Raw genomic sequence first — 24,977 nt, 5'->3', positions numbered from 1 at the left:
TTTGGAAAATGTCTTCTGTGGGGAATTCTAGAGTAAACTTTCAGGCAAGATGTTTTCATAGCAAGTGATAACTAGAGTGTGTGAAACACAAAGGTGCAAAACTCAAACATTTCTACAATAAAGTTGTAATGGCTTATGGTGATCTAGATTAGGGTTTCTCAGTCTTGATGCTATTGACATATTGAGCCAAATAATTATTTATTGTGGAGGAGTGTCCAGTTCATTGTATAATTTTTTTTTTTTTTAGACGGAGTCTCACAGTGTTACCTGGGCTGTAGTGCAGTGGTGCCATCTCGGCTCACTGCAACCTCTGCCTCCTGGGTTCAAGCGATTCTCCTGACTTAGCCTTCTGAGCAGCTGGGATTCCAGGCGCCTGCCACCACGCCCGGCTAATTTTTTGTATTTTTAGTAGAGATGGGGTTTCACCATGTTGGCCTGGCTGGTCTCAAAGTCCTGACCTCAGGTAATCCACCCGCCTTGGCCTCCCAAAGTGCTAGGATTACAGGTGTGAGCTACCGTGCCCAGCCGTTGTAGAATGTTTAACAGCATCCCCAGCCTCTACTCATTCTCCTAATTGTGGCAACCAAAAATGTGTCGACATTGCCAGATGTCCTGTAGGGGGCAAAATCTCCCTTGGTTGAGAACCACTAGTGTAGAGAATTTGGTAACCTTCACACTACAAAATAGTAATAAGAGTCTGGAGGAAATATGATAAACATCCTTGAAATACATATAGCTGAGAGTAAGGGAAAGTAAGGGGCATCCCAGAGCAAAAAACAGAAAGAAAATTAAAATTCATACTAAAAGGAGTTGGTGCTGATGCTGACTTGGAGAGGTGGGGATGGTTTGCTAATTTTAATAACTGAGGGGCTTGAGTTATATTTTTAATTTATGTGTGACTCACGTATAAAATATGTAGATCTTAAATGCTTAGTAAATTTCGATAATTGTACAAACCATGTCCACCACTCAGAACAAGATATAGGACATTAGGGACTTGTATTTTAATTGCCACTCAAGTGCTGAAAAAGAAATCTTGGATCTATACAAGGTAGAAAGTTGGAACTGAGACTCTAATGTAAGGCCCCCTAGGGGCTCTTGAAAGGCTATACCCTCAGAAGAAAGGAAGTCTGGAAAAAAAAATATTCCCCTTGGCACTGGGAAGTATTAAGGAACTTTGTCTATCTTGGTCTTGGGGATGGGGAGTGGGAGGAATCTTCCCAAAAATCTAGAATCCCTCAAAGCACTTAGATTTTGAACGTATACCACCAGCTTGGTTTAGGAACTGTAAGCTAACAAATTAACTGAAAAAGCAGAGCCAGACATTTCTGGATCCTGCTTCAATCAATCAATCTCTCTCTCTCTCTCTCTCTGTCTCTCTGTCTTCTTCTCTCTCCTTCTTTCTCCCTCCCTCCCCTCCCCACCCCCTCTAATTCAAGTAAATTAGAGAGATTAAAAATCAGATAATTTGACCACAAAATGACTACTGACACTAAGCAATTATTGGTTTATAATTATTTTTAAGAATTTTTTTTTTTTAGAGTCTCGCTCTGTCTCCCAGGCTGGAGTGCAGTGGCGCAATCTCAGCTCACTGCAACCTCTGCTTCCCGGGTTCAGGTGACTCTCCTGCCTCAGCCTCCTGAGTAGCTGGGATTACAGGCATGTGCCACCATGGCTGGCTGATTTATTTTTTCCTATTTTTAGTAGAGATGGGATTTTACTATGTTGGCCATGCTGGTCTGGACTCCTGACCTCAAGTGATCTACCTGCCTTGGCCTCCCAAAGTGCTATTACAGGTGTGAGCCACTGAGACTGGATAATTTTTAAGAATCTTTTTAAAAGAAATACACATTGAGGCCTGGCGGGGTGGCTCATGCCTGTAATCTCAGCACTTTGAGAGGCCGAGGTGGGTGGATTGCTTGGGCAGCCTTGGCAACATAGTGAGATCAGCCCGGGTGACATAGTGAGACCCCATTTCTAAAAAAAAAAAAAAAAAAAACAGAAAGAAAAGAAAACAAATACACATTGAAGTGAAGTGGTATGCCATCTGGGATTTGCTTTAAAATAATTCAATGGGGGTGTTGTGGCTCATGCATATAGTCCTAGCTACTTGGGAGGCTGAGGTAGGAGGATTGCTTGAGCCCAGGAGTTTTAATCCAGCTTAGCAAGACAACATGTCTAAAAAATAATAAAATATGGTTGGGCTCAGTGGCTCCTGCCTTTAATCCTAGCACTTTGGGTGGCTGAGGCAGGATTGTTTGACCTGAGGAGTTCAAGACCATTCTGGGCAATACGAGACCTTGTCTCTAGTAAAAATTAAAAAAAAAAAAGAAAAAGAAAAAGAGCCTGGCGTGGTGGTGCATGCCTGTAGTCCCAACTACTCAGGAGGCTGGGGCAAGACAATTGTTTGAGCCTAGTGGTCGAGGCAGCAGTGAGCCATGATAACACCACTGCACTCCAGTCTGGACAACAGAGTGAGATCCTGTCTCAAAAATAAATAAAATTAAATAAAAAATTATAAAATACTAAAATAAATAGGTCAGGCACCATGGGCTCACGCCTGTAATCCTAGCACTTTGGAAAGGTGAGTCAGGAGGATTCTTGACGCTAGGAGTTCCAAACCAGCCTGGACAATATAGCAAGACCCCATCTATACCAAAAATTTAAAAACTAGCTGGGTGTGGTGGCATGTTCCTGTAGTCCCACCTACTCTGGATGCTGAGGCGGGAGGATTGCTTGAGCCCAGGAGTTAAAGGCTGTAGTGAGCTATGATCATGCCAGTGCACTCCAGCCTGGGTGACAGAGCAAGACCCTGTCTCAAAAAATAAGACTGGGCATGGTGGCTGACACCTATAATCCCAGCACTTTGGGAGACTGAGATGGGAGAATTGCTTGGGCCCAAGAGTTTGAGGCCAGCCTGAGCAATATAGTGAGACCTTGTCTCTAAAAAAATATTTTTAAAAAACAATTAGCTGGGTGTGGTGGTGTCCACCTGTGGTCCCAGCTATTCAGGAGGCTGAGAAGGGAGGATTGCTTGAGCCTGGGAGGTCAGGGCTGCAGTAAGTTGTGATTGTGCCACTGCACTCTAGCCTGGGTGACAGAGTGAGGCCTGTCTCTAAAAAAAATAAAATAACCCAGTGGAGAGACATTGGTGTTGGATTGGTACATAGATGAAACAAGATTGGCTGTGTGTGTATAATTGTTGCAACTAGATAATACATACATGGGAGTTCATTATACTGTTGGTTTTCTTTCTTTTTCTTTTTTTTTTTTTTAACTTTTTGACGTGTTTAAAATTTTCCATTAAAAAAAAAGTGCTCTCAGGATAGTAATAGAAGCAAATGTAAAACCACTGCAGAGGGACACACCCTGAATCCAACCCCTCCCAGATGATTCCCACAGATAAAGTCGTACTGAACAGAAACTCACAATCAGAAGTTACAAACCACCATAAGTGAGAGTCATCAGATAAAATAAGCGGCAGAATTAGACTTCCAACAACTATTGGTAATAGTAATAATAGAAACTGTAAAGTAAATATACTTCAATTAATCAAAAACAAGGTAATGAAAACATGAAAAAAAAAACAAAGAAAAAAGAACTAGGCAAATTAGTTGGAAACCACCTAATGAGAATTTCTGGAAATAAAAATATAGTTTTTAAATTTTAAAACTCAGGCTAGGCTTGGTGGCCCACTTCTGTAATCCCAGAACTTTGGGAGGCCAAGGTGGGAGGATTGTTTGGGTCCAGGAGTTCAAGACCAGCCTAGGCAACATAGTAAGATCCTGTCTCTACAAAAAGTTTTAAAAATTAACCAGGTATGGTGGTACACACCTGTAGTCCCAGCTACTCTGGAGGCCGAGGAGGGAGGATGGCTTGAGCCTAAGAGGTCAAGGCTGCAGTGAGCTGTGATTACACCACTGCCCTCCAGCCTGGGCAACACAGCAAGACCCTGTCTCAAAAAAAAAAAATTAAAAGAAAAACCTCAGATGACTAGGTTAGACAGCTGGTTAGACCTACCTTAAGAGGAAATTATCAAATTGGAAGGTAACTCCGAAGAATTTAGAAAGCAATACTGCAAGATAAAGATGTATCCATAGAAGTTAAAAGACATGGGGTTGGGCACAGTGGCTCATGCCTGTAATCCCAGCACTTTGCCAGGCCATGGAGGGTGGATTACCTGAGGTTAGGAGTTCAAGATCAGCCTAGCTAACATGGCAAAACCCTGTCTTTACTAAAAATACAAAAACTAGCTGTGGTGGGCACCTGTAATCCCAGCTACTTGGGAGGCTGAGGCAGGAGAATCACTTGAACGCACGAGGCAGAGGTTGCAGTGAGCTGAGATGACACCATTGTACCCCAGCCTGAGTGACAGAGTGAGACTCCGTCTCAAAAATAAAATAAAATAAGACATGGAAAAGAAAACTGAGAAGATTCCAGCCTATCTCTCATAGGTGTTACAGAGAAATTGAGAAGAGGCAATCCTTTGAGGAGAGAATACTTAAAAATTTTCTAGAATTGACAGACCTCAAATTCAAGATGTACAGTGCATCCCATCTGAGTAAATAAAACTAAATACAAGATGGAAATAGATTTCCAATTTAGTAGAGAAGAAAACAAAGAATATAGAAAACTCAATAAGTGAAGAAAGAGGAGATAGAAACCTTAGAAAATCAGGTTAGATAGCATAAAATAATATGGTAGAAATCAAGCATATCAGTAATTCCAGTAAATGTAAATGTATTTAATAGTTAAGACAGATTATCAGGTTGGATTTTAAAAAATCTATGTGCTGGAAAAATGCTTTTAATTTTTTTTTTTTTTTGTAAGACAGGATCTCGCCCTGTCACCCAGGCTAGAGTGGAGTGCAGTCATGTGATCATAGCTCACTGCAGCCTTGAACTCCTGGGTTCAAGCCATCCTCCTGCCTCAACCTCCCAAATAGCTAGGACAACAGGTGTGTGCCACCACACCTGCCTAGATATTATTATTTTCCTAGAGACAGAGTCTCCCTATATTGTCCAAGCTGGTTTGGAACTCCTGGGCTCAAGTGATTCTCCTGCCTCATCCTCCAAAAGCATTGGGATTATAGGCATGAGCCACTATGCCGGGTCTGGACTTATATATTTAGATTAGCAGTGGAGTTTTATAAAATACTAGATTGTCTCGTCGTATTTGGAACTGGCTGAAGATGCCTGTTACAGCTTTTCATAGCTGTTTTTCCAACCTGTAGTGTAATGCTTGACATATGACAATAATGTAATACAAGACTTCTCATGAATGTATGTATTTAGTTACACATTCAGCTGTTCTTGTTTCTGGACATATTTTTTTTTCTTTTTTTGAGACGGAGTCTCACTCTGTCACCCAGGCTGGAGTGCAGTGGTGCGATCTCAGCTCACTGTAACTTCTGCCTCCTGGGTTCAAGTGATTCTCCTGCCTCAGCCTCCCAAGTAGCTGGGATTACAAGCATGTGCCATGATGGCTGGCTAATTTTATGTTTTTAGTTAGAGATGAGGCTTCACCGTGTTGGCCAGGCTGGTCTCGAATTCCTGACCTCAAGCGATCCACCCCTCGAGCTTCCCAAAGTGGGATTGGGCCTGAGCCACCCTGCCCAGGATATATTTAAAAATAAAAATTAAAAAAATAGAAATTTTAAATTTAAACTTAAAGCTTAAAGTTTCTAGCCTTATTGAATGCCTACTATGTGCAAGACACAGATCTGCACATGTGGGTGATGTAGGGGTGTTGACACCATACTTGCCCTCAAGACATTTATGGTTTATGTTACCTGAGATTTTCTGTTGTTTTTCTTTTCTTTTTTTTTTTTTGGAGATGGAGTTTCACTCTTGTTGCCCAGGCTGGAGTGCAATGGCTCAATCTTGGCTCACTGCAACCTCCACCTCCTGGATTCAAGCGATTTTCCTGCCTCAGCCTCCCGAGTAGCTGGGATTACAGGTGCCTGCCACCACGCCCCAGCTAATTTTTGTATTTTTAGTAGAGACGGGGTTTTGCCATATTGGCCAGGCTGGTCTCGAACTCCTGACCTCAGGTGATCCACCCACTTTGGCCTCTCGAAGTTCTGGGATTACAGGCAGGAGCCACCTTTCCTGGCTGAGATTTCAAATAGTAATACTTATTTCAATTTGAAGTGTTCTGAGGGGAAAGCATATGTAATCCTACAAAGAAAAACCCTGAAGTTGCCTTAAGTGCTTGAAAAGAGAATGAAAAATTTGGTAGTTTAAACATTTCATGTTAAAAACTTGTTTGAACTAAAATGAAATCCTAGGAAAAGCATCATTATTATTTATTTATTTATTTGAGACAGGGTCTCACTCTGTCACCCAGGCTGGAGTGCAGTGATGTGATCGCAGCTCAACTGCAGCCTCTACCGCCGTTAGCTCAAGGGATCCTCCCACCTCTGCCTTCCAAGTAGCTGGGACTACAGACACTCAGACACTCACCACCACGCCTGATTGATTTTTTTTTTCTCGTATATATGGGGTTTCACCATGTTGCCCAGGCTGGTCTCAAACTCCTGTGTTCAAGTGATCCACCTGCTTTGGCCTCCCAAAGTTCTAGGATTATAAGCATGAGCCTCTGTGCCTGGCCAGAAAGACATTATTATTATTTTAAAATTTGGATTGTAGGGTTTTCAGTATGTGGACAAGAGTATAGGGGACATTGAGAACATAATTTTTGTTTGTAAGAAAAATAAGTGTAGACATTTTTAACTGTGGTTAATCAATTTTAACCTTTATGTGCCTAGAAGGAGCAAAGGGAATGTACTGACTGATTCTCTATACAGCAGAGTTTTACATTGGACAGTCAACATCAGTGGCTGGTCCTGATGTTGAGGGGAGAAATGCTACTTCGATGAGTTCAGATAAACTATAAATAGTATACAAAATAGGCCACATACCAGCTGATAAACATATGCGTCTCTACCCCAAGAAGTTTCAGCTTTCAGTCCCGTCCCTTCTTTTTGTGTTCTATGTGGTATATCTGATTCTTTAAGATTTTTTTTTTAATTTTTATGGGTGCCTAGTAGGTGTATATATTTTTGGGGTACATGAGATATTTTGCTACAGGCATGTAATGCATAATAATCACATCATGGAAAATTGGTTATTCGTACCCTCAAGCATTTATCCTTTGTCTTAGTTCAATTACACTCTTAGTTATTTTTAAATGTACAATTAAATTATTATTGACTATGGTCTCCCTGTTGTGCTATCAAATACTAGGTCTTATTCATTTCATTCTTTCTATTTTTGGGGGGAGGTATCCATTAACCATCCCCACCTCCCCTGTAAACCCCCACTTCACACTACCTTTCGCAGCCTCTGGTTACAATCTTGCTCCCTTACCTCTATGTGTTCAATTGTTTTGATTTTTAGATCCCACTAATAAGTATGAACGGATGATATTTGTCTTTCTGTGCCTGGCTTATTTTACTTAACATAATGACCTCCATGTTGATGCAAATGACAGGATCTCATTCTTTTTAATGGCTGAATAGTACTCCGTTGTGTATAGATACCACATTTTATTTATTCATTCATGTGTTGATGGACACCTAGGTTGCTTCCAAACCTTGGCTATTGTGAATACTGCTGCAGTAAACATGGAAATTCAGATATCTCTTTGATACACTGATTTCCTTTCTTTTGGGTATATATCCAGCAGTGGGATTGCTGGATCATGTAACTCTATCTTTAGCTTTTTGAGGAGCCTCCAAACTATTGGCCATAGTGGTTGTACTAATTTACATTTCTATTAACAGTGTATGAGGGTTCCCATTTCTCCATATCTTCACCAGCATTAGTTATTGCCTGTCTTTTGAATAAAAGCCGTTTTAACTGAGGTGAGATGATATCTCCTTGTAGTTTTGATTTGCATTTCTCTGATGATCAGTGATGCTGAGCACCTTTTCATATGCCTGTTTGCCATTGGTATGTCTTCTTTTGAGAAATGTCTATTCAGATATTTTGCCCCTTTTAAAATTGGATTATTAAATTTTTTTCCTATAGAGTTGTTTGAGCTTCTTATATATTCTAGTTATTAATCCCTTGTCAGATGAGTAGTTTGCATATATTTTCTCCCATTCTGTGGGTTGTCTCTTCACTTTGTTGATTGTTTCCTTTGCTGGGCAAAAGCTTTTTAACTTGATGTGATCCCATTCTGGATCATATTGTTTAATTTCTATGTGTTTATATAGTTTCCAAAATTCCTCTTGTGATTGATTTGTAGTTTTATTCCGTTGTGGTCAGAGAAGATGCTTGATATTATTCCAAATTTTTTGAATGTTTTAAGACTTGTTTTGTGATCTAACATATGGTCTATCCCTGAGAATGATCCATGTGCTGAGGAGAAAAATGTGTATTCTGCAGCCATTGGATGAAATGTTCTGTAAATAACTATTAGGTCTATTTGTTCTGTAGTGCAGATTAAGTCTGACATTTCTTTGTCGAGGTTCTGCCTGGGAGATCTATCCAATACTGAAAGTGGGGTGTTTAAGTCTCCAGCTATTATTGTATTGGGGTCTATCTCTTTAGCTCTAATAATATTTGCTTTGTATAGCTGGGTACTCCAGTGTTGGGTGCATATATATTTACAATCATTATGTCCTCTTGCTGAATTGACTCCTTTATCATTATATAATAATCTTCTTTGTCTCTTCTTACAGTTTTTGTCTTGCAATCTATTTTGTCTGATATCAATATAGCTATTCTAGCTATTCCTGCTCTTTTTTCATTTCCATTGTCATGGAATATCTTTTTCCATCCCTTTATTTTTAGTCTCTTTGTATCTTTATAGGTGAAGTAAGTTTCTTTTAGGCAACAGATCATTGGGTCTTGTTTTTTCATTCATTCAGCTACTGTATGTCTTTTTGACTGCAGACTTTAGTCTATTTACATTCAGTGTTATTATTGATAAGTAAGGACTTACTCCTGCCATTTTGTTATTTGTTTTCTGGTGGCTTTACAGTCTTCAATTCCTTCTTTGCTTTCTTCCTATCTTCCTTTTAATGAAGGTGATTTTTCTCTGATGGTATGTTTTAATTTCTTTCTTTTTATTTAATTTTTTGGTATCCATTGTATGTTTTTCTATTTTACCATGAGGCTTGCAAATACTATCTTATAACCCACTATTTTAAACTGATGACAATACTGATTGCATATGCAAACAAACACACAGAAAGAAAACTAATAAAAACTCTACACTTTAACTTTGTTCCTTGGCTTTTAAATTTTTTGTTTTTTTCTCTTTATATCTTATTGTACTGTCTGTGTCTTGAAAAGTTGTTGTAGTTACTATTTTTGATTGGTTCATCATTTAATCTTTCTATGTAAGATGAGAAGTTTATACACCACAATTATAGTGTTATACTATTCTGTGTTTTTTATGTGTGCTTGCTGTTATCAGGAAGTTTTGTACCTTTATATGATTTCTTCTTGCTCATTAACATCCTTTTCTTTCAGATTGAAGAACTCTCTCTAGTATTTCTTGTAGGACATATCTAGTGTTGATGAAATCCCTCAACTTTGTCTGGGAAAGTATTTCTCCTTCATGCTTGAAGGATATTTTCACTGGATATACTATTTTAGAGTAAAAGGGTTTTTTCCTTCAGCACTTTAAATATGTCATGCCACTCCCTCCTGGCCTGTAAGGTTTCCACTGAAAAGTCTACTGCCAGACATATTGGAGCGTCATTGTATATTATTTGTTTCTTTTTTCTTGCTGCTTTTAGAATTCTTTCTTTATCCTTGACCTTTGGGAGTTTGATTATTAAATGGCTTGAGTTAGTCTCTGGATTAAATGCTGCTGGGGTTCTATAATCTTCTTGTACTCAAATGTTGATATCTTTCTCTAGGTTTGGGAAGTTCTCTGTTATAATCCCTTTGAATATACTATTTACCCCTATATGTTTCTGTACCTCCTCTTTTAGGCCAATAACTCTTAGATTTACCCTTTTGAGAATGTTTTCCAGATCTTGTGGGCATGCTTCATTGTTTTTTATTCTTTTTTCTTTTGTCTCATCTGACTATGTATTTTCAAATAGCCTGTCTTTCAGCTCACAAATTCTTCTGCCTGATCAGTTCTGCTGTTGAGACTCTGATATATTCTTCAGCATGTCAGTTGCATTTTTCATTTCTAGAATTTCTGTTTAATTCTTTTTAATTATTTCAATCCCTTTGTTAAATTTATCTGAAAGAATTGTGAATTCTTTCTGTGTTGTCTTGAATTTCTTTGAGTTTCTTCAAAACGGCTATTTTGAATTCTCTGTCAGAAAGGTCATATATCTCTGTTTCTCCAGGATTGGTCTCTGGTGCTTTAGTTTATTTGAGGAGGTTATGTATTCCTGGATGGTGTTGGTGCTAGTAGATGTTCTTTGGTGTCTGGGCATTGAAGAGTTGGGTACTTATTGTAGTCTTCACAGTCTGAGCTTGTTTGTGCCTGTCCTTCTTGGGAAGGCTTTCCAGGTATTCAAAGGGACTTGGGTCACAAGCCCAATAACATTGTGTCTTTTGTAGACTTGTAGAGGTACCACCTAAGTGGTCTTGGATAAGATCCAGAAGAATTCTCTGGATCACCAGGCAGAGACTCTTGTTCTTTTCCCTTACTTCCTCCCAAATAAATGGAGTCTCTTTCTGTCTGTGCTAAACCCCCTGGAACTGGGGGGATTGGTGATGCAAGCACTCCTGTGGCCACCACCACTGGGACTGCACTGGGTCAGACCTGAAGCCAGCCCAGCACTGGGTCTTGCCCAGGGCCCTTCCCTTCAGGGCAGTAAGCTTCCTCAGGCCCCAGGAATGTCCAGAGATGCTGTCTGGAAGCCACAGATTGGGGTCAAATACCTTACTAGTTTACCTGATGTTCTGTTCTACTGCGGATAACTAGCACTCACACTACAATACAAAGTTCTTCTCACTCTTCCCTCCCCTTTCCACAGGCAGAGGGGCCACTCCCTGTGGCTACCACCACCTTTGGTCCACAGGGTTTCTGCCAGGCCACCACCAATATTCACTTAAAGCCCAAGGGCTCTTCCATCAGCTTGTGGTGAAAGCTGCCTGGCCTGGGACTTACCCTTCAGGGCAGTGGGCCCCCCTCTGGCCCAGGGTACTGCTTGAAATGCCGTCCAAGAGTGTTGGCCTGGGCCGGACGCGGTGGCTCATGCCTGTAATCCCAACACTTTGGAAGGCCAAGACAGGTGGATCACCTGAGGTCAGGAGTTGGAGACCAGCCTGGCCAACATGGCGAAACCCCATCTCTACTAAAAATACAAAAATCAGCTGGGCATGGTGGAGTGCACCTGTAATCCCAGCTACTTGGAAGGCTGAGGCAGGAGAATCGCTTGAGCCCAGGAGGTGGAGGTTGCAGTGAGCCGAGGTCACGCAACTTCACTCCAGCCTGGGCAACAGAGAGAGACTCTGTCTCACAAAAAAAAAAAAAAAAAAAGGAGTGTAAGCCTTGACTTGGGGACCCCAAGAACCTGCTTGTTGCTCTACCTCACTGTGGCTGAGCTGGTACCTAAGGTGTAAGACAAAGTCCCCTTTACTTTTATCTCTGCTTTTCTCAAACAGAAGGAGTCTTTCACTGTAGCCACCACAGCTGGGAACGTGCTGGGTCACACCTGAAGCCAGCACATCTCAGAGTCTCATCCAAGGCCCATGACGCACTCCTTGGGTATTGCTGCTGGTTATTCAGGGCCCCAGGGCTCTTTAGTCAGCAGGTAATGTATCCTGCTAGGACTGGGTTTTTCCCTCCAAGGCAGTAGGTTCCCTTTTGGCCCGGGGTGGGTCTAGAAATGTTGTTCAGGAGCTAGGGCCTATAATGCGGGCCTCACAACTCTGCCCAGTGCCATATCCTACTGTGGCTGAGCTGGAATCCAAGATGTAAGACGGTCCTCTTTACTCTTTGCTCTTTGCTCCTTAAGCAGAAGAAAGGAGTCACTTCTATTGCAGCTGCCTTGGTTTGGGGGATGGATGATGCAAGCACTCCTTTAGCTATGCCAGCTGGTATCTCCCTAGATCACATGCCACCCTAGTCCACTGACTATAAGCCCAGCCTAGTGCTAGTAGCTTAGGAGTTGGAGTCCTTGTGCCCTAGACTGTATTTCAAGTTTATCTAGGACCCCAGAGCTTTTCAGCCCACAGTGGTGAGGCTTGCAGGGAAACTCAAGTTCTGACCACTGGGATGGATGCTTCCTGTCTAGCTGGGGCAGGTCCAAATGCTCCCTCCATGTGCTGGCGCTGGCTGAGCCCAGCACAGCTTTATTCTCCACTGTGACAGGGCAGCACTGAGTTCAATGTAAAGGCCCCCAGCCACTGTACCCTCCCTTTCCCAAGTGCATAGGTTCTCTCTCCACAGCACATGGCTGGCTGCTGCTAGGGGGCGAGGGAGGGGTGGCATTGGCGATGCAAGACCATCTTTTCTGCCCTCCTCAATGCCTCTTTCAATGATATGAAGTCAAAACCAGCCACTGTGATTGCTCACCTGATTTTTGGTTCTTGTGACGGTGCTTTTCTGTGTGCAGATAGTTGAAATTTGGTGTTGTAGCAGCCGAACCAATGTTTGTAGGCTTCTTTTCCACCGTCTTGCTCCACTCACTCCCATATCTGATTCTTACTTGGAAATTCTTACAGCTAAAAAATCTCTTGTCCAGATTCCCTGCAGGATTCTATAGGGAAGATCACTTATCTTTATCATACAACCTTTCACTCTTACTGTTATAATTCTTATTTACCTCTCTATGAATGAATAGTATAGCTCTGTGATTTCAGGCAAGTTACTTAATCTCTCTGTGTTTCTTTGCTGTTAAATATAAACTGTGTCAGCCTCTTAAGAGTTGTTTTGAGGATTAAATGAGGTAATTCCTAGCACAGAGTAGGCACTTACTAAATAATAGCTATTACTATTATCTCTCTTCAGCCAGCTGAAGTCTTAGAGGGCAGTACCTTCATAGTGTTCTTTGTATCTTCTGCAAGTACTTATCTGATTTGTCCCAGAATTAGTAAAAAATGTTTAATATTGTTTCCTGATTTCTTGAGCCTTGCTGGTGTGTATAAGATAGAATTTTTCACACTGGGCTTCCTTGGACAAGTTTCATAAGAGGTGCTTTTTTGTAGTTCAAAAACACTGGATTCAAATTTCGTCTGTAAATTTTAACTGTTTTAAAAAACAACAAAAATCTGTGAGCTCAAATGTTATAAAATAGAATTTTAAGTAATAAAGATTATCAGTGTCTTTACAGTTGTTCACACCTATAATCCCATCATTTTGGGAGGCTAAGGTGGGAGGATCACTTGAGGCCAGGAGTTTGAGACCAGCCTGGGCAACATAGGGAGACCTTGTCTCTACAAAAAAAATTTTCTTTAATTAGCCAGGTGAGGTTGTGTACACAACCTGAGCAACAGATCAAGACTCTATCTCAATTTTTTAAAAAGACTCTCATTTTATTAACATGCTGCTAAATTTATTTTTATGCTTTTCCTATCATCTTTTGAAATTGAAGATGATCCTGATATTGAAGGGTAAACTCTTAAAAACAAACTGCAAAACAAGAACTTTTTGCCATTTGCAAATATTTCTCTCCATAAATTTTAATTGTGTGAATTTTAAAAACACAAAAATAAGTAGAATAGGATACAGGAATGCAGCTGACACATAACCTCTGCTTTCATTGATTTGTATTACTCAGATGAGGCTTATTGTTGCCATTGATTGATTTTTATAATAAATTCATTCTATAAATTTAAATAAAAATATACCTATTCTAATTAAGTGTGGATTTACCTACTACCTTTGGAAAGAGCAGACATTGATAAATAACTTACTCGTTTTTATGTATTTCTTTGATAAGCGTTTATTACACTATTGTTATGTAATAGGTTTTAGGCTCTAAGCTAACAATATAGGTTTGACAGGCTACAACTGACAGCCTTTGGTTAAACATAAACTCATTGGGTTTCCATATAATTGTGCATTTAGAAGAATAGTTTATTGCTTTAAGACTCTTTGGAAGCACTGACTTGTAAAGTATCCTATGTCTTTGAGTCAGCTGACTCCCATCTTTTACTTTTGCAGGGGCCCAGCTGGAGTAAGAGCCCAGGCCCTGGATAGAGATGGAAATCTGGTGGAAGATTTTGTATTTGATGCAGGAGTTGGGGATATTGGAAATCGCATTCTTCATGTGAGAAATGCACCTTCTCCTGCTGCTACTTCTTCCATTGCAATTTCTGGAATGATTGCAGATGAAGTACAACAAAGATTTGAATTATAAATAATGAAAAGAGCTAGGTATGCACTGTAGTCTTCATGTCAGCAACAAGAATGTACTAATTGCATTCTTTAATTTAAAAAATGGTTTTTAAACTTTCATTTTTAGGTCAAAGATAACCACTGCATTGTTAAAATGATGTAACATAGAAATAATAATTTTCTACAAAAATTAGCCAGGCATGGTGGCGCATGCCTGTAATCTCAGCTACTCAGGAGGCTGAGGCAGGAGAATCAATTGAACCGAGGAGGCGGAGGTGAGCTGAGAGCTGAGATTGCACCACTGCACTCCAGCCTGGGTGACAGAGCAAGAAAAAAAAAATAATAATAATTTTCAAAATGTTAGGCCAGGGGCCGTGGCCAGCACTTTGGGAAGCCAAGGCAGGTAGATTGTAGCCCAGGAGTTTGAAAACAGCCTGGGCAACATGGCAAAACCCTGTTTCTACACAAAGTTAGCTGGGTCTGGTGCCTCTGTAGTTCCAGCTCCTCAGTAGGCTGAGGTGAGAGGATCACTTGAGCCCAGGAGGTCTAGGCTGCAGTGAGCTTACGTTCATGGCACTGCATTCCAGGCTGGATGATAGAGCAAGGTCTTGTCTCAAAAAAAAAAAAAAAAAATCCAGCCTGGGCAACATAGTGAATGAAACCCCATCTCTACAAAAAATACAAAAATTAGCTGGGCATGATGGTGTGTGCCTGTAATCCCAGCTACTTGGGGGGCTGAGGCAGGAGGATCGCTTGAGCCCGGGAGGTCAAGGCTACAGTGAGCTGTGTTCATGCCACTATACCCCAGCCTGGGCAACAAAGTGAGTCCCTGACTCAAAAAATAAAAACAACAACAAAAAATAAATTCCATGCTTATTTACTTTGCGAATAAAGAGGCAAGGTACAGTTTTATCTGTCCGAATCCCTGACTTTTTTTTTTTTTTTTTTTTTTCAGATGGAGTTTCACTCTTGTTGCCCAGGCTTGAGTGCAATGGTGCGATCTTGGCTCACTGCAACCTCTGCCTCCCGGGTTCCAGCGATTCTCTTGCCTCAACCTCCTGAGTAGCTGGGATTACAGGCGCCCACCACCATGCCTGGCTAATTTTTTGTATTTTTAGTAGAGACGGGGTTTTGCCATGTTGGCCAGGCTGGTCTCGAATTCCTGACCTCAGGTGATCCACCTGCCTCAGCCTCCCAAAATGCTGGGATTACAGGTGCGAGCCACCATGCTCAGCCCTGAATCCCTGACTTTGTTAATGACCTGTCCTTACCAACCATGACCTAGAGAAGATTTGGCTTTTTAAGAGTTTTGGAGAAAGATGGCATAAAAATGGATTATTTCCTTAAATCAGTTTTTTAGCATTATGCAACCTAAGCTTGTTTGGTCTCTCATAGACAAGAAAATACATTATATTGTAGGTTACATTCTTTTAATTTTGAAGAGTCACAAAACTCACATTATTTAGAGCAACAATATTTGTATTTGGAAATTAAAAATTCATGATTTCAAGAAAATACATAAAATTTACATTTTTGAGTAGTTTGAATAAGTTTCTGTCTTAATTATAATATTTGTAGGAAATAACAAACTCAAAGCCTTTATTATTTCCAGTCTCTTTGTAACTGATGTGGTATGGTGTCATCATGAAATCTAAACAGTGGTACACTGAGTGGTTGTCCTGTTCTTCAATCTCTGTGGCTGAGAACTGAAATAACTTAGAAGAGACAGATTTTTATGAGAGCAGTTTTAGAATCCTGACACTGATGTATAGAACTCCAATTTAAAAAAGTTATTTATCTATTATATCTCTGATCTTTAGTCACACTAAGGCTCTCAAAATGTTGGCCAAGATTGGTAATGATTCATACGTACTTGATTTTTCAGGGCTCCTATAAACTTGTATAGGGATATTTTTCCATTTTTGATAAATATCTAACTTTGAGGCATTCACTTTTGTAAACCGCGAAAGTGCCTTACATTCACCTCATGAGTATTTTAAGTTGATGCCCAGTGCTGTGGTATATCCTGTATATGTGTGTTTTGTGGTATCTATCGAAATTATTCTTATAATTTAGAAAGTTAGAAAATAGAAATTGTAAATGAAAATGTGGTGACCTGACTGCAGAACTTTGAGTACTGAACCACATTTAGGTGAGGCATTTTCACCATTCTCTCTGATTTGCTCTCAGGATTCATCTTCTACTGTGTATGTCTTCTTTCCTCTTAGCTCTCCAAAGCTGTGTGATGGATGGGTGAGAAGGATGTGCATTTTGGTTGATAGGAAAAATGTTTCTGTTTTCTTCCTTTTCCCCTCACTTCAAGCATTGATGATTACATTCATTGAGCTACCTCATCCTTTAATTTGAAAGGCTACACTTCATCAGCTCATGTTCAAGAAGTAGCACATCCCAGGTAAACAGAGTAGGCCATTATTCAGCTCTTAGGATGAGTATATTAAAAGCATTCAGATATCAATGACAGAAGAAACAAGCCCTAATGTTTCTTTATAACAGCTGATTCCTGCAAGAAATGCAAACACAGGATATTTTTCTGTTCCATTACAAGATTACTAAGAGATGGAAAATATTATCATTCTCTATTTTGTCAATAGTACGATTGCATACGTACTAAGTTGTAAACATTGAATTACAAAAAATGATTGTCCTAATTGAAGCAGTCCTCAATGCATTTGAGTCTGTACAATACCCTGAAAAGGAAACAACAGGTGCTGGAGAGGATGTGGAGAAATAGGAACACTTTTACACTGTTGGTGGGACTGTAAACTAGTTCAACCATTGTGGAAGTCAGTGTGGCGATTCCTCAGGGATCTGGAACTAGAAATACCATTTGACCCAGCCATCCCATTACTGGGTATATACCCAAAGGGCTATAAATCATGCTGCTATAAAGACACATGCACACGTATGTGTATTGCGGCACTATTCACAATAGTAAAGACTTGGAACCAACCCAAATGTCCAACAATGATAGACTGGATTAAGAAAATGTGGCACATATACACCATGGAATACTGTGCAGCCATAAAAAATGATGAGTTCATGTCCTTTGTAGGGACATGGATGAAATTGGAAATCATCATTCTCAGTAAACTATCGCAAGAACAAAAAACCAAACACCGCATGTTCTCATTCATAGATGGGAATTGAACAATGAGAACACATGGACACAGGAAGGGGAACATCACACTCTGGGGACTGTTGTGGGGTGGGGGCCGGGGGAGGGATAGCATTAGGAGATATACTTAATGCTAAATGACGAGTTAATGGGTGCAGCACACCAGAATGGCACATGTATACATATGTAACTAACCTGCACATTGTGCACATGTACCCTAAAACTTAAAGTATAATAATAAAAAATATATATATATAAAAAAAAAACCCTGAAAAATAAAAATGAAAAATTTGTTGAAAGTGTTTTGAATATGTAGGTTATTCTGTTTGTAAAACATTTTATATGTATGTCAATAGGGTTTTTTTGTTTAATACTGATATAATAAAGTTTTATGTATTTCTGACAGAAGAAATGTATATTAATATTTAAAATATTTTAATGAGCCTTGGTGTTGTAGAGAACATATTTTTTAGTTCCATAAAAACGTTTATGCAAATAAATTTTTTTATGTGTAAAACATAAACTGTTTGCTTTAGATAGCAGCCAACCTTTTTAAAAAACTCATTTCTGTGTTAGTATATAATACAAAATGAGGTTGAGTCGTTTATATTTTGGGTAAAAAGTGGAGCATTTTAGATTTTAACTTCAGAGTGTTTGTGAGGAACTCTTGATGTACCAGCAAGTATATTTTTGGTGTTTCATGTTACGTAGCTTAACTCTTTTATCCATACATATATGTGTATATCAAAGTCCTTCCCTTGATCCTCTCAGTGTTAGCACTGTTTGGGGAGTTGCCTTTACTGTTGGCAGAATTCCACTTTCCCTGAGGCCATTTGGAAATCTACCTAGTAGCCTGTGGGATAACCTTAACTCTTAGAACTTTCTTCAAAGGATGGTGGTGAGAATGGGGTATACTGCCAGGCCCTGGCCTACGGGAGTTTGTAGGGCCTACTTTTGGAGGCAATCCAACCCTGATGGCTGTACCTATGACATGGTGTAAACATGTAAACACAGGAGACATGGTGTCTATATTGTTTAAGGACTGGCTCTGCCCTCCTGGGCCCTTGATCTGTGTCTAGACTTCTTGGTCAGAGGTTTCCTCATCTTTCTGCGCATACACTATTATCTAAAGATCTTGTAAACATTTTTGAGTTGTAATCGTAAAGTCAGTTACTAAGCTTTTCTAACACACTCAAAAGGAGTTTTTGAAATCTCTTCATCAGGGCTTAAGGTAGAAGGACAGGGTGAAATGGTTGGGAAAGCAAAAGCTGCCTCGAGATGTTTTCAAATAGTTTGTACTCATTAAAGAGCTTAAGAATGGAAATAAACCCTGAAGCCCTGAAGGGAAGAACAGTGTTGATACCAACCAACTCTACTTTTCTGGCCTCAAATCCTAGAAAGTATTGTGGGTTTGTTGTTGTTGTTGTTGTTAATTGCTTGTATTTTCTGCTTATGGGAAGGATCTCACATTAAAGTTATCTTATTTTAAGTTTCTATTGTCCCTGGGATAAAATGAGAAAATTTACCTTTTAGATATGGCAAGAGATGGCAGGTCTTGGGTTGCTCAGGAAGCCCAATTTTGAATATTAGGAAAGACCTGAGGGACAATGATAACAGAGGGACCTCTCTCACTAGAGAACCTTGAATTTCAGCCAACTTCTGCTTAAAACTGTATCTTTAGAAAAACCTCTTTTAACTTTGTTGCTCTGAAGCACAATGAAATGGCTACAGCAGTGGTTGTTTCTTTTACACCTTTCAGGTTTAATTTTCTGTAAATTTGTCCACTGGGAATATAAGAGATGTCTTTTAGGGATATCAGTTTACTTTTTAATTTTTATTTATTTTTCTCTTTTCTTTTCTTTTTTTGAGATGGGGTCTTGCTCTGTTTCCCAGGCTGGAGTGTAGTGGGACCACCTTGGCTCACTGCAACCTCCGCCTCCTGGGTTCAAGCGATTCTCCTGTCTCAGCCTCTCGAGTAGCTAGGATTACAGTCACGCGCCACCACACCCAGCTAATTTTTTATGTTTTTGGTAGAGATGGGGCTTCACCATGTTGGCCAGTCTGGTCTGGAACTCCTGACCTCAAGTGATCCACCCACCTTGGCCTCCGAAAGTGTCGGGATTACAGGCGTGAGCCACCACTCCCGGCCTTTTTATTTTTTTTTTTAAGACAGAGTCTCACTCTGTCACCCAGGACCCAGGCTGGAGTGCAGTGGCATGATCGTAGCTCACTGTAGCCTCAACATCCTGGGCTCAAGTAATCTTCCTGCTTTAGCCCCCTGAATAGCTGAGACTACAGGTGTGCATCTCCATGCTCAGCTAATTTTTTTTTTTTTTTTTTTTTTTTTTTTGAGGAGACAGGTTTCACTATTTTGCCTAGGATGGTCTGGAACTCTTGGCCTCAAGCAATCTTCTTGCCTTGGCCTCCCAAAGTGCTGAGATTACAGGCATGGGTCGCCACACCTGGCTGTGATATCAGTTTATAATAATAGCAGCTTCTTTAGTTTGTTTGGGTTTTTGTTGTTGTTTTGGTCTCTGAGTAGCTTCCCAAGTCACGGGGGCCACGTACTAATTGCTCTTTCCCAGAATGCCTAGATCCTTCACCTTTGCCTATGTTTTTCTTAGATGCTTTTTTTTTCCCTTTTTTTTCTTTCTGAGACGGAATCTCACTCTGTTGCCCAGGCTGGAGTGCAGTGGCATGATCTCAGTTCACTTCAACCTCCGCCTCCTGGGTTCAAGCGATTCTCCTGCCTCAGCCTCCTGAGTAGTTGGAACTACAGTCACACACCACGATGCCCAGCTAATTTTTGTATTTTTAGTAGAGACGGGGTTTCACCATGTTGGCCAGGCTGGTCTCGAACTCCTGACCTCAGGGTATCCACCTGCCTTGGCCTCCCAAAATGCTGGGATTATAGGCATGAGCCACTGCACCCAGCCTTTCTTAGATTCTTGATCAGTCATTCCAGCTGGGACCTCCTGGATCCTTCTAAATACTCAGAACCAAGCATGTTGGTTATGTTACAGGCCAACAGGAAAAGGTTGTCTTCTGACATCCAACTTTGTGCTTTGGAATTTAGGGATATAAAGATGCTTTTTGCCTCTACTTTGCATGTTAGAATTTTGTGGTTGGTAGTGAACTTTTGAATATACTTTTATTTTTGAATTCTCTCCAGAATTACTTGGTAAGTTTTCTGGAATTAAAGAAAAAGCCTAGTGTTAAATGTTATTTTAAAAGAGTTGATGCGACATTGAGGATTTCAAGGTTCTACCAGCATTTCTAATTGAGAGAATAGTAGTTTCCTCTGGAAGGAAACTTCCTATGAAAGTCATATAGTGATGGCATTTATTCTAAGAGTGGATATGGTAGGTGAGAACCACAGAGTTGAAGGGAATCTGGAGGGTCATTCTAGGCTACTCAGCTTCCAGAAATCACATCAATGGATAACACCAAAGAATCACACTGTTTTTTCAAGTAGAGAGTAAATGATTATATATTTGGGTCAAAAAACTGAAGTTTGGTTATCAGTGAATATAGTAATCACAGAACAAAACAACACTTTGTTGTGAGTTAGTGATATAAACTAACACAGTAGTATAAACCTACCCCAGAGAGAGGGGGTTTGCCCTGTTTGGTTTATTATTTTGGGTTCAGTTGGAAGAGAATAGAATCCATTCTAGCTAAACAAAAATAAATTTATTTTGGGCCAGGTGTGGTGACTTATGCCTGTTATCCCAGCACTTTGAGAGGCTGAGGCAGGAGGACTGCTTAAGGCCAGGAGTTCGAGACCAGCCTGGATGGCATGGCGAGACCCTCTGTCTACAAAAACAAAAACAAAAAATTAGCCGAGTGTGGTGGCATATGGCTGTAGTCCTAGCTATCTTTTTTTTTTTTTTTTTAAACGTAGTCTTGCTCTGTTGCCGAGGCTGGAGTGCAGTGGCACAATCTTGGCTCACTACAACCTCCGCCTCCCAGGTTCAAGCAACTCTCCTGCCTCAGCCTCCTGAGTAGCTGGGATTACAGGCATGTGCCACCATGCCCGGCTAATTTATTTTGTATTTTTAGTAGAGACAGGGTTTTGCCATGTTGGCCAGGCTGGTCTCAAACTCCTAACCTCAAGTGATCCACCCGCCTTGGCCTCCCAAAGTGCTGGGATTACAGGCGTGGTGAGCTACCTTGCCTGACCAGTCCTAGCTATCTGAAAGGTTGAGATGGGGATCCCTTGAGCCCAAGAGTTCAAGGCTGCAGGGAGCTATGATTGCACCACTGCACTCCAGCCTGGGTAACAGTGAGACCCTGTCTAATAATAATAATACATTCATTCAGAGAATACAGAATCATTGGAAGGCTAATGAAGTAGATTCTGGTTGAGCTTTCAGGAACAAGTCCCAAAGCCACACCACAGAACCAGGCCACTAAGAGAGTAATTTCAAAACAATTATGATCCACAGAGAACTGCCACACCATGAGTCTAGCCATTGCTGCTGCCACATAAAACTAGTGACTGAATGGTGCTTGCTAACAGAAATATCAGAGTTGCGGCTTCCAACTCACTTCTGCCTTCTTTTTTTTTTTTTTTTTGAGAGGGAGTCTTGCTCTTGTCACCCAGGCTGGATTGCAGTGGTGTGATCTCGGCTCACTGCAACCTCCACCTCCTGGGTTCAAGCTATTCTCCTGCCTCAGCCTCCTGAGTCGCTGGGATTACAGGCGCCCATCACCACGCCCAGCTAATTTTTGTACTTTTAGTAGGCAGAGTTTCGCCATGTTGGCCAGGCTGGTCTTGAACTCCTAACCTCAGGTGATCTGTCCACCTCGGCCTCCCAAAGTGCTGGGATTACAGGCGTGAGCCACCGTGGCCGGGCTCACTTCTGCCTTCTATATCTCACTCTAGTGTATCTGATAGGCTGGGAGCTATACTGAACAGATTACGAATACGTTCGTTGTTGACAGCTCAACTTCATTAACTGTCAGGAATTTGAAGGATTCTATTGCGATAACATAAATAACAAAAATTTGAATGATGCTTTGCCTTTTTTTTTTTTTTTTTTTGAGACGGAGTCTTGCTCTCCCAGACTGGAGTGCAGTGGCACGATCTTGGCTCACTGCAAGCTCCGCCTCCCGGGTTCACACCGTTCTCCTGCCTCAGCCTCCCGAGTAGCTGGGACTACAGGCACCTGCCACCACGCCAGGCTAATTTTTTGTGTTTTCAGTAGAGACAGGGTTTCACCGTGGCCAGGATTGTCTCGATCTCCTGACTTTGTGATTCGACCACCTCGGCCTCCCAAAGTGCTGGGATTACAGGCGTGAGCCACCACGCCCGGCAATGCTTTGCCCTTTCACCTTTATTATAGGAGGTGGTGTTTGGAACTGCTACTTCCCCCACGTACAATGACTTTCCACCTGGTGGTGGTGGCAATATTTGGATGACCTCGGTGGCATCTTCATACCTTGGAGAACCAGAAAACACTCTTTGTTCAATAGCACGTTATATGTAACATATAAACATACAATGCCTTTTTTGTGGGGAGTGGGGAGGCATACTTTTAAATCGATCTTTTGGAGTTTCATACAAAATTACAGTTCCTCTTGGGAAGACCTTTTAGGTATGCTATCTCTTACAGGCGGTTGAGCATGAGCCTCCCATAAGGGTCAGAGGACAAAGGCCTGTCTGAGGGCCTGCTTCAACTTCTTTCAGGCAGGTGGCTGTGAGAGGACCGAGCTGGCTATGGCAGCAACCCATGAAAGTGAGTGATAACAACATTTATTGTTTCCTGTGGCGTTGCTTTGCTTTGCTGTTGACTGGTAGCACTTGTAGCTTTAAATAAATTGAGGAAGTATGAGAGAGTAAATGGAAGAAATGTTGAGTAAGTCCTTCTTGAAAATGTTTTTAAGTGGGAGAATATTAGTGGTAAATTTCTAACTGTCTTTTAACATTTTAATTGGGCTTGGATCATTCACATTTTCCCCAAATCCTTTCTAAATTAAAAAAAGGTAAAGGCCAGGTGCAGTGGTTCATGCAGTGGTTCATGCAGTCCCAGTACATTGGAAGGCCGAGGCAGGAGGATCACTTAAGACCAGGAGTTCAAGACCAGCCTGGGCAACAGAACAAGACCCCCATCTCTTAAAAAAAAAAATACAAATTACAAAATAAATTAGCTGGGCTTGGTGGTGCATACCTGTAGTCCTAGCTACCTGGGAGGCTGAGGCAGGAGGACCCCTTGAGCCTAGGAGTTCAAGGCTGCAGGGAGCTAGTATGATCACGCCACCGCACTCCAGCCTGGGTGACAGAGTGAGACCCTGTCGCTTAAAAAAAAATTAATTTAAAAAGGGAAGCAAAATTACAATCTGTCAAATTATTGGCTGGGTGCGGTGGCTCTCGCCTATAATCCCAGCACTTTGGGAGGCTGAAGAAGGTGGATCACCTGAGGTCAGGAGTTCGAGACCAGCCTGGCCAACATGACTAAACCCCGTCTCTACTAAAAATACAAAAAAATTAGCCGGTCTTGGTGGTGTGTGCCTGTAATCCCAGCTGCTCGGGAGGCTGAGGCAGGAGAATTGCTTGAACCTGGGAGGCAGAGGTTGCAGTGAGCCAAGATCGTACCACTGCACTCCAGCCTGGGTGACAGAGCGGGACTCTGTCCCGAAAAAAAAAAAAATTATTAACATGATAATTAGCATATTTCAGTACAAATTTGTGATTAAGCTTTTTGTTATGTATACATATGCCCTCCCTCTTATAGTATCAGTGTGTTTAATACTTGCATTTTTTTGTTTTATTTTATTTTATTTTTTTGAGATGGTCTCCCTTTTTTGCCCAGGCTGGAGTGCAGTGGCGCGATCTCGGCTCACTGCAACCTCCTCCACCTCCCGGGTTCAAGTGATTCTCCTGCCTCAGCCTCCTGAGTAGCTGGGATTACAGGCACCCACCACTATTCCTGGCTAATTTTTGTATTTTTAGTAGAGACGGGGTTTCACCATTTTGGCCAGGCTGGTCTCAAACTCCTGACCTCAGGTGGTCTGCCTGCCTCAGCCTCCCAAGTGCTAGGATTACAGGCGTGAGCCACCACGCCCAGCCTAATTTTTTATTTTTTAACACTTGAAGCAAAAGTTTATAGTTAGACTGGAAATTTTTCATTAAAATAACTCTTAATTAGTGTTTTGAATAAGTACCATTTTTATGTGGTTGCAAATTCAAAAGTCACAATAAGGGGTCTAGACAAAGTTGGCTGACACCTATAATCTTACTACTTTGGTAGGCCAAGGAGGGAGGCTCTCTTGAGCCCAGGTGTTTTTAGACCAGTCTGGGCAACATAGCAAGACCCCCATCTCAACAACAACAAAAGTCACAAAAAGGTACACGGTGAAAAATCTCCCTTTCATCTCCAGCCACCCAGTTTTCATCCCTGTGGCAACAAAAGTCTTTGTAGCCTTGCTGATATGGTTTGGCTGTGTCCCCACTGAAATCTCATCTTGAATTGTAGTTCCTATAATCCCCAAGTGTCATGGGAGGGACCCGGTAGGATGTGATTGAATCATGGGGGCGATTACTCCCATGCTGCAGTTCTCATGATAGTGAGTT

The 24,977-nt window shown here is 41.1% G+C and overlaps 1 protein-coding gene across 6 annotated transcripts in view; it reads left to right on the top strand.

Annotated features, from left to right (window-relative positions):
- Nucleotides 1-15,925, top strand: part of L2HGDH (L-2-hydroxyglutarate dehydrogenase) — a 69,274-nt gene extending 53,349 nt beyond the window's left edge. For all 6 annotated transcript variants that reach the window (XM_063698300.1, XM_004055152.5, XM_063698303.1 and 3 more), the window contains 2 exons: nt 14,092-14,304; nt 15,221-15,925. In XM_063698300.1, coding sequence (XP_063554370.1) covers nt 14,092-14,287 — 196 coding nt within the window. In that variant the 3' untranslated portion in view covers nt 14,288-14,304; nt 15,221-15,925. The remainder of the gene's footprint in view (nt 1-14,091; nt 14,305-15,220) is intronic.
- The last annotated feature ends 9,052 nt before the right edge of the window (nt 15,926-24,977 follow it).

Source organism: Gorilla gorilla, chromosome 15 (genome assembly GCF_029281585.2).
Source record: "Gorilla gorilla gorilla isolate KB3781 chromosome 15, NHGRI_mGorGor1-v2.1_pri, whole genome shotgun sequence".
In the NCBI taxonomy this organism is placed as follows: Eukaryota; Metazoa; Chordata; class Mammalia; order Primates; family Hominidae; genus Gorilla; species Gorilla gorilla.
Note: the sequence above shows the minus strand (reverse complement) of the source record. Positions and strands in the feature narration are given on the sequence as shown.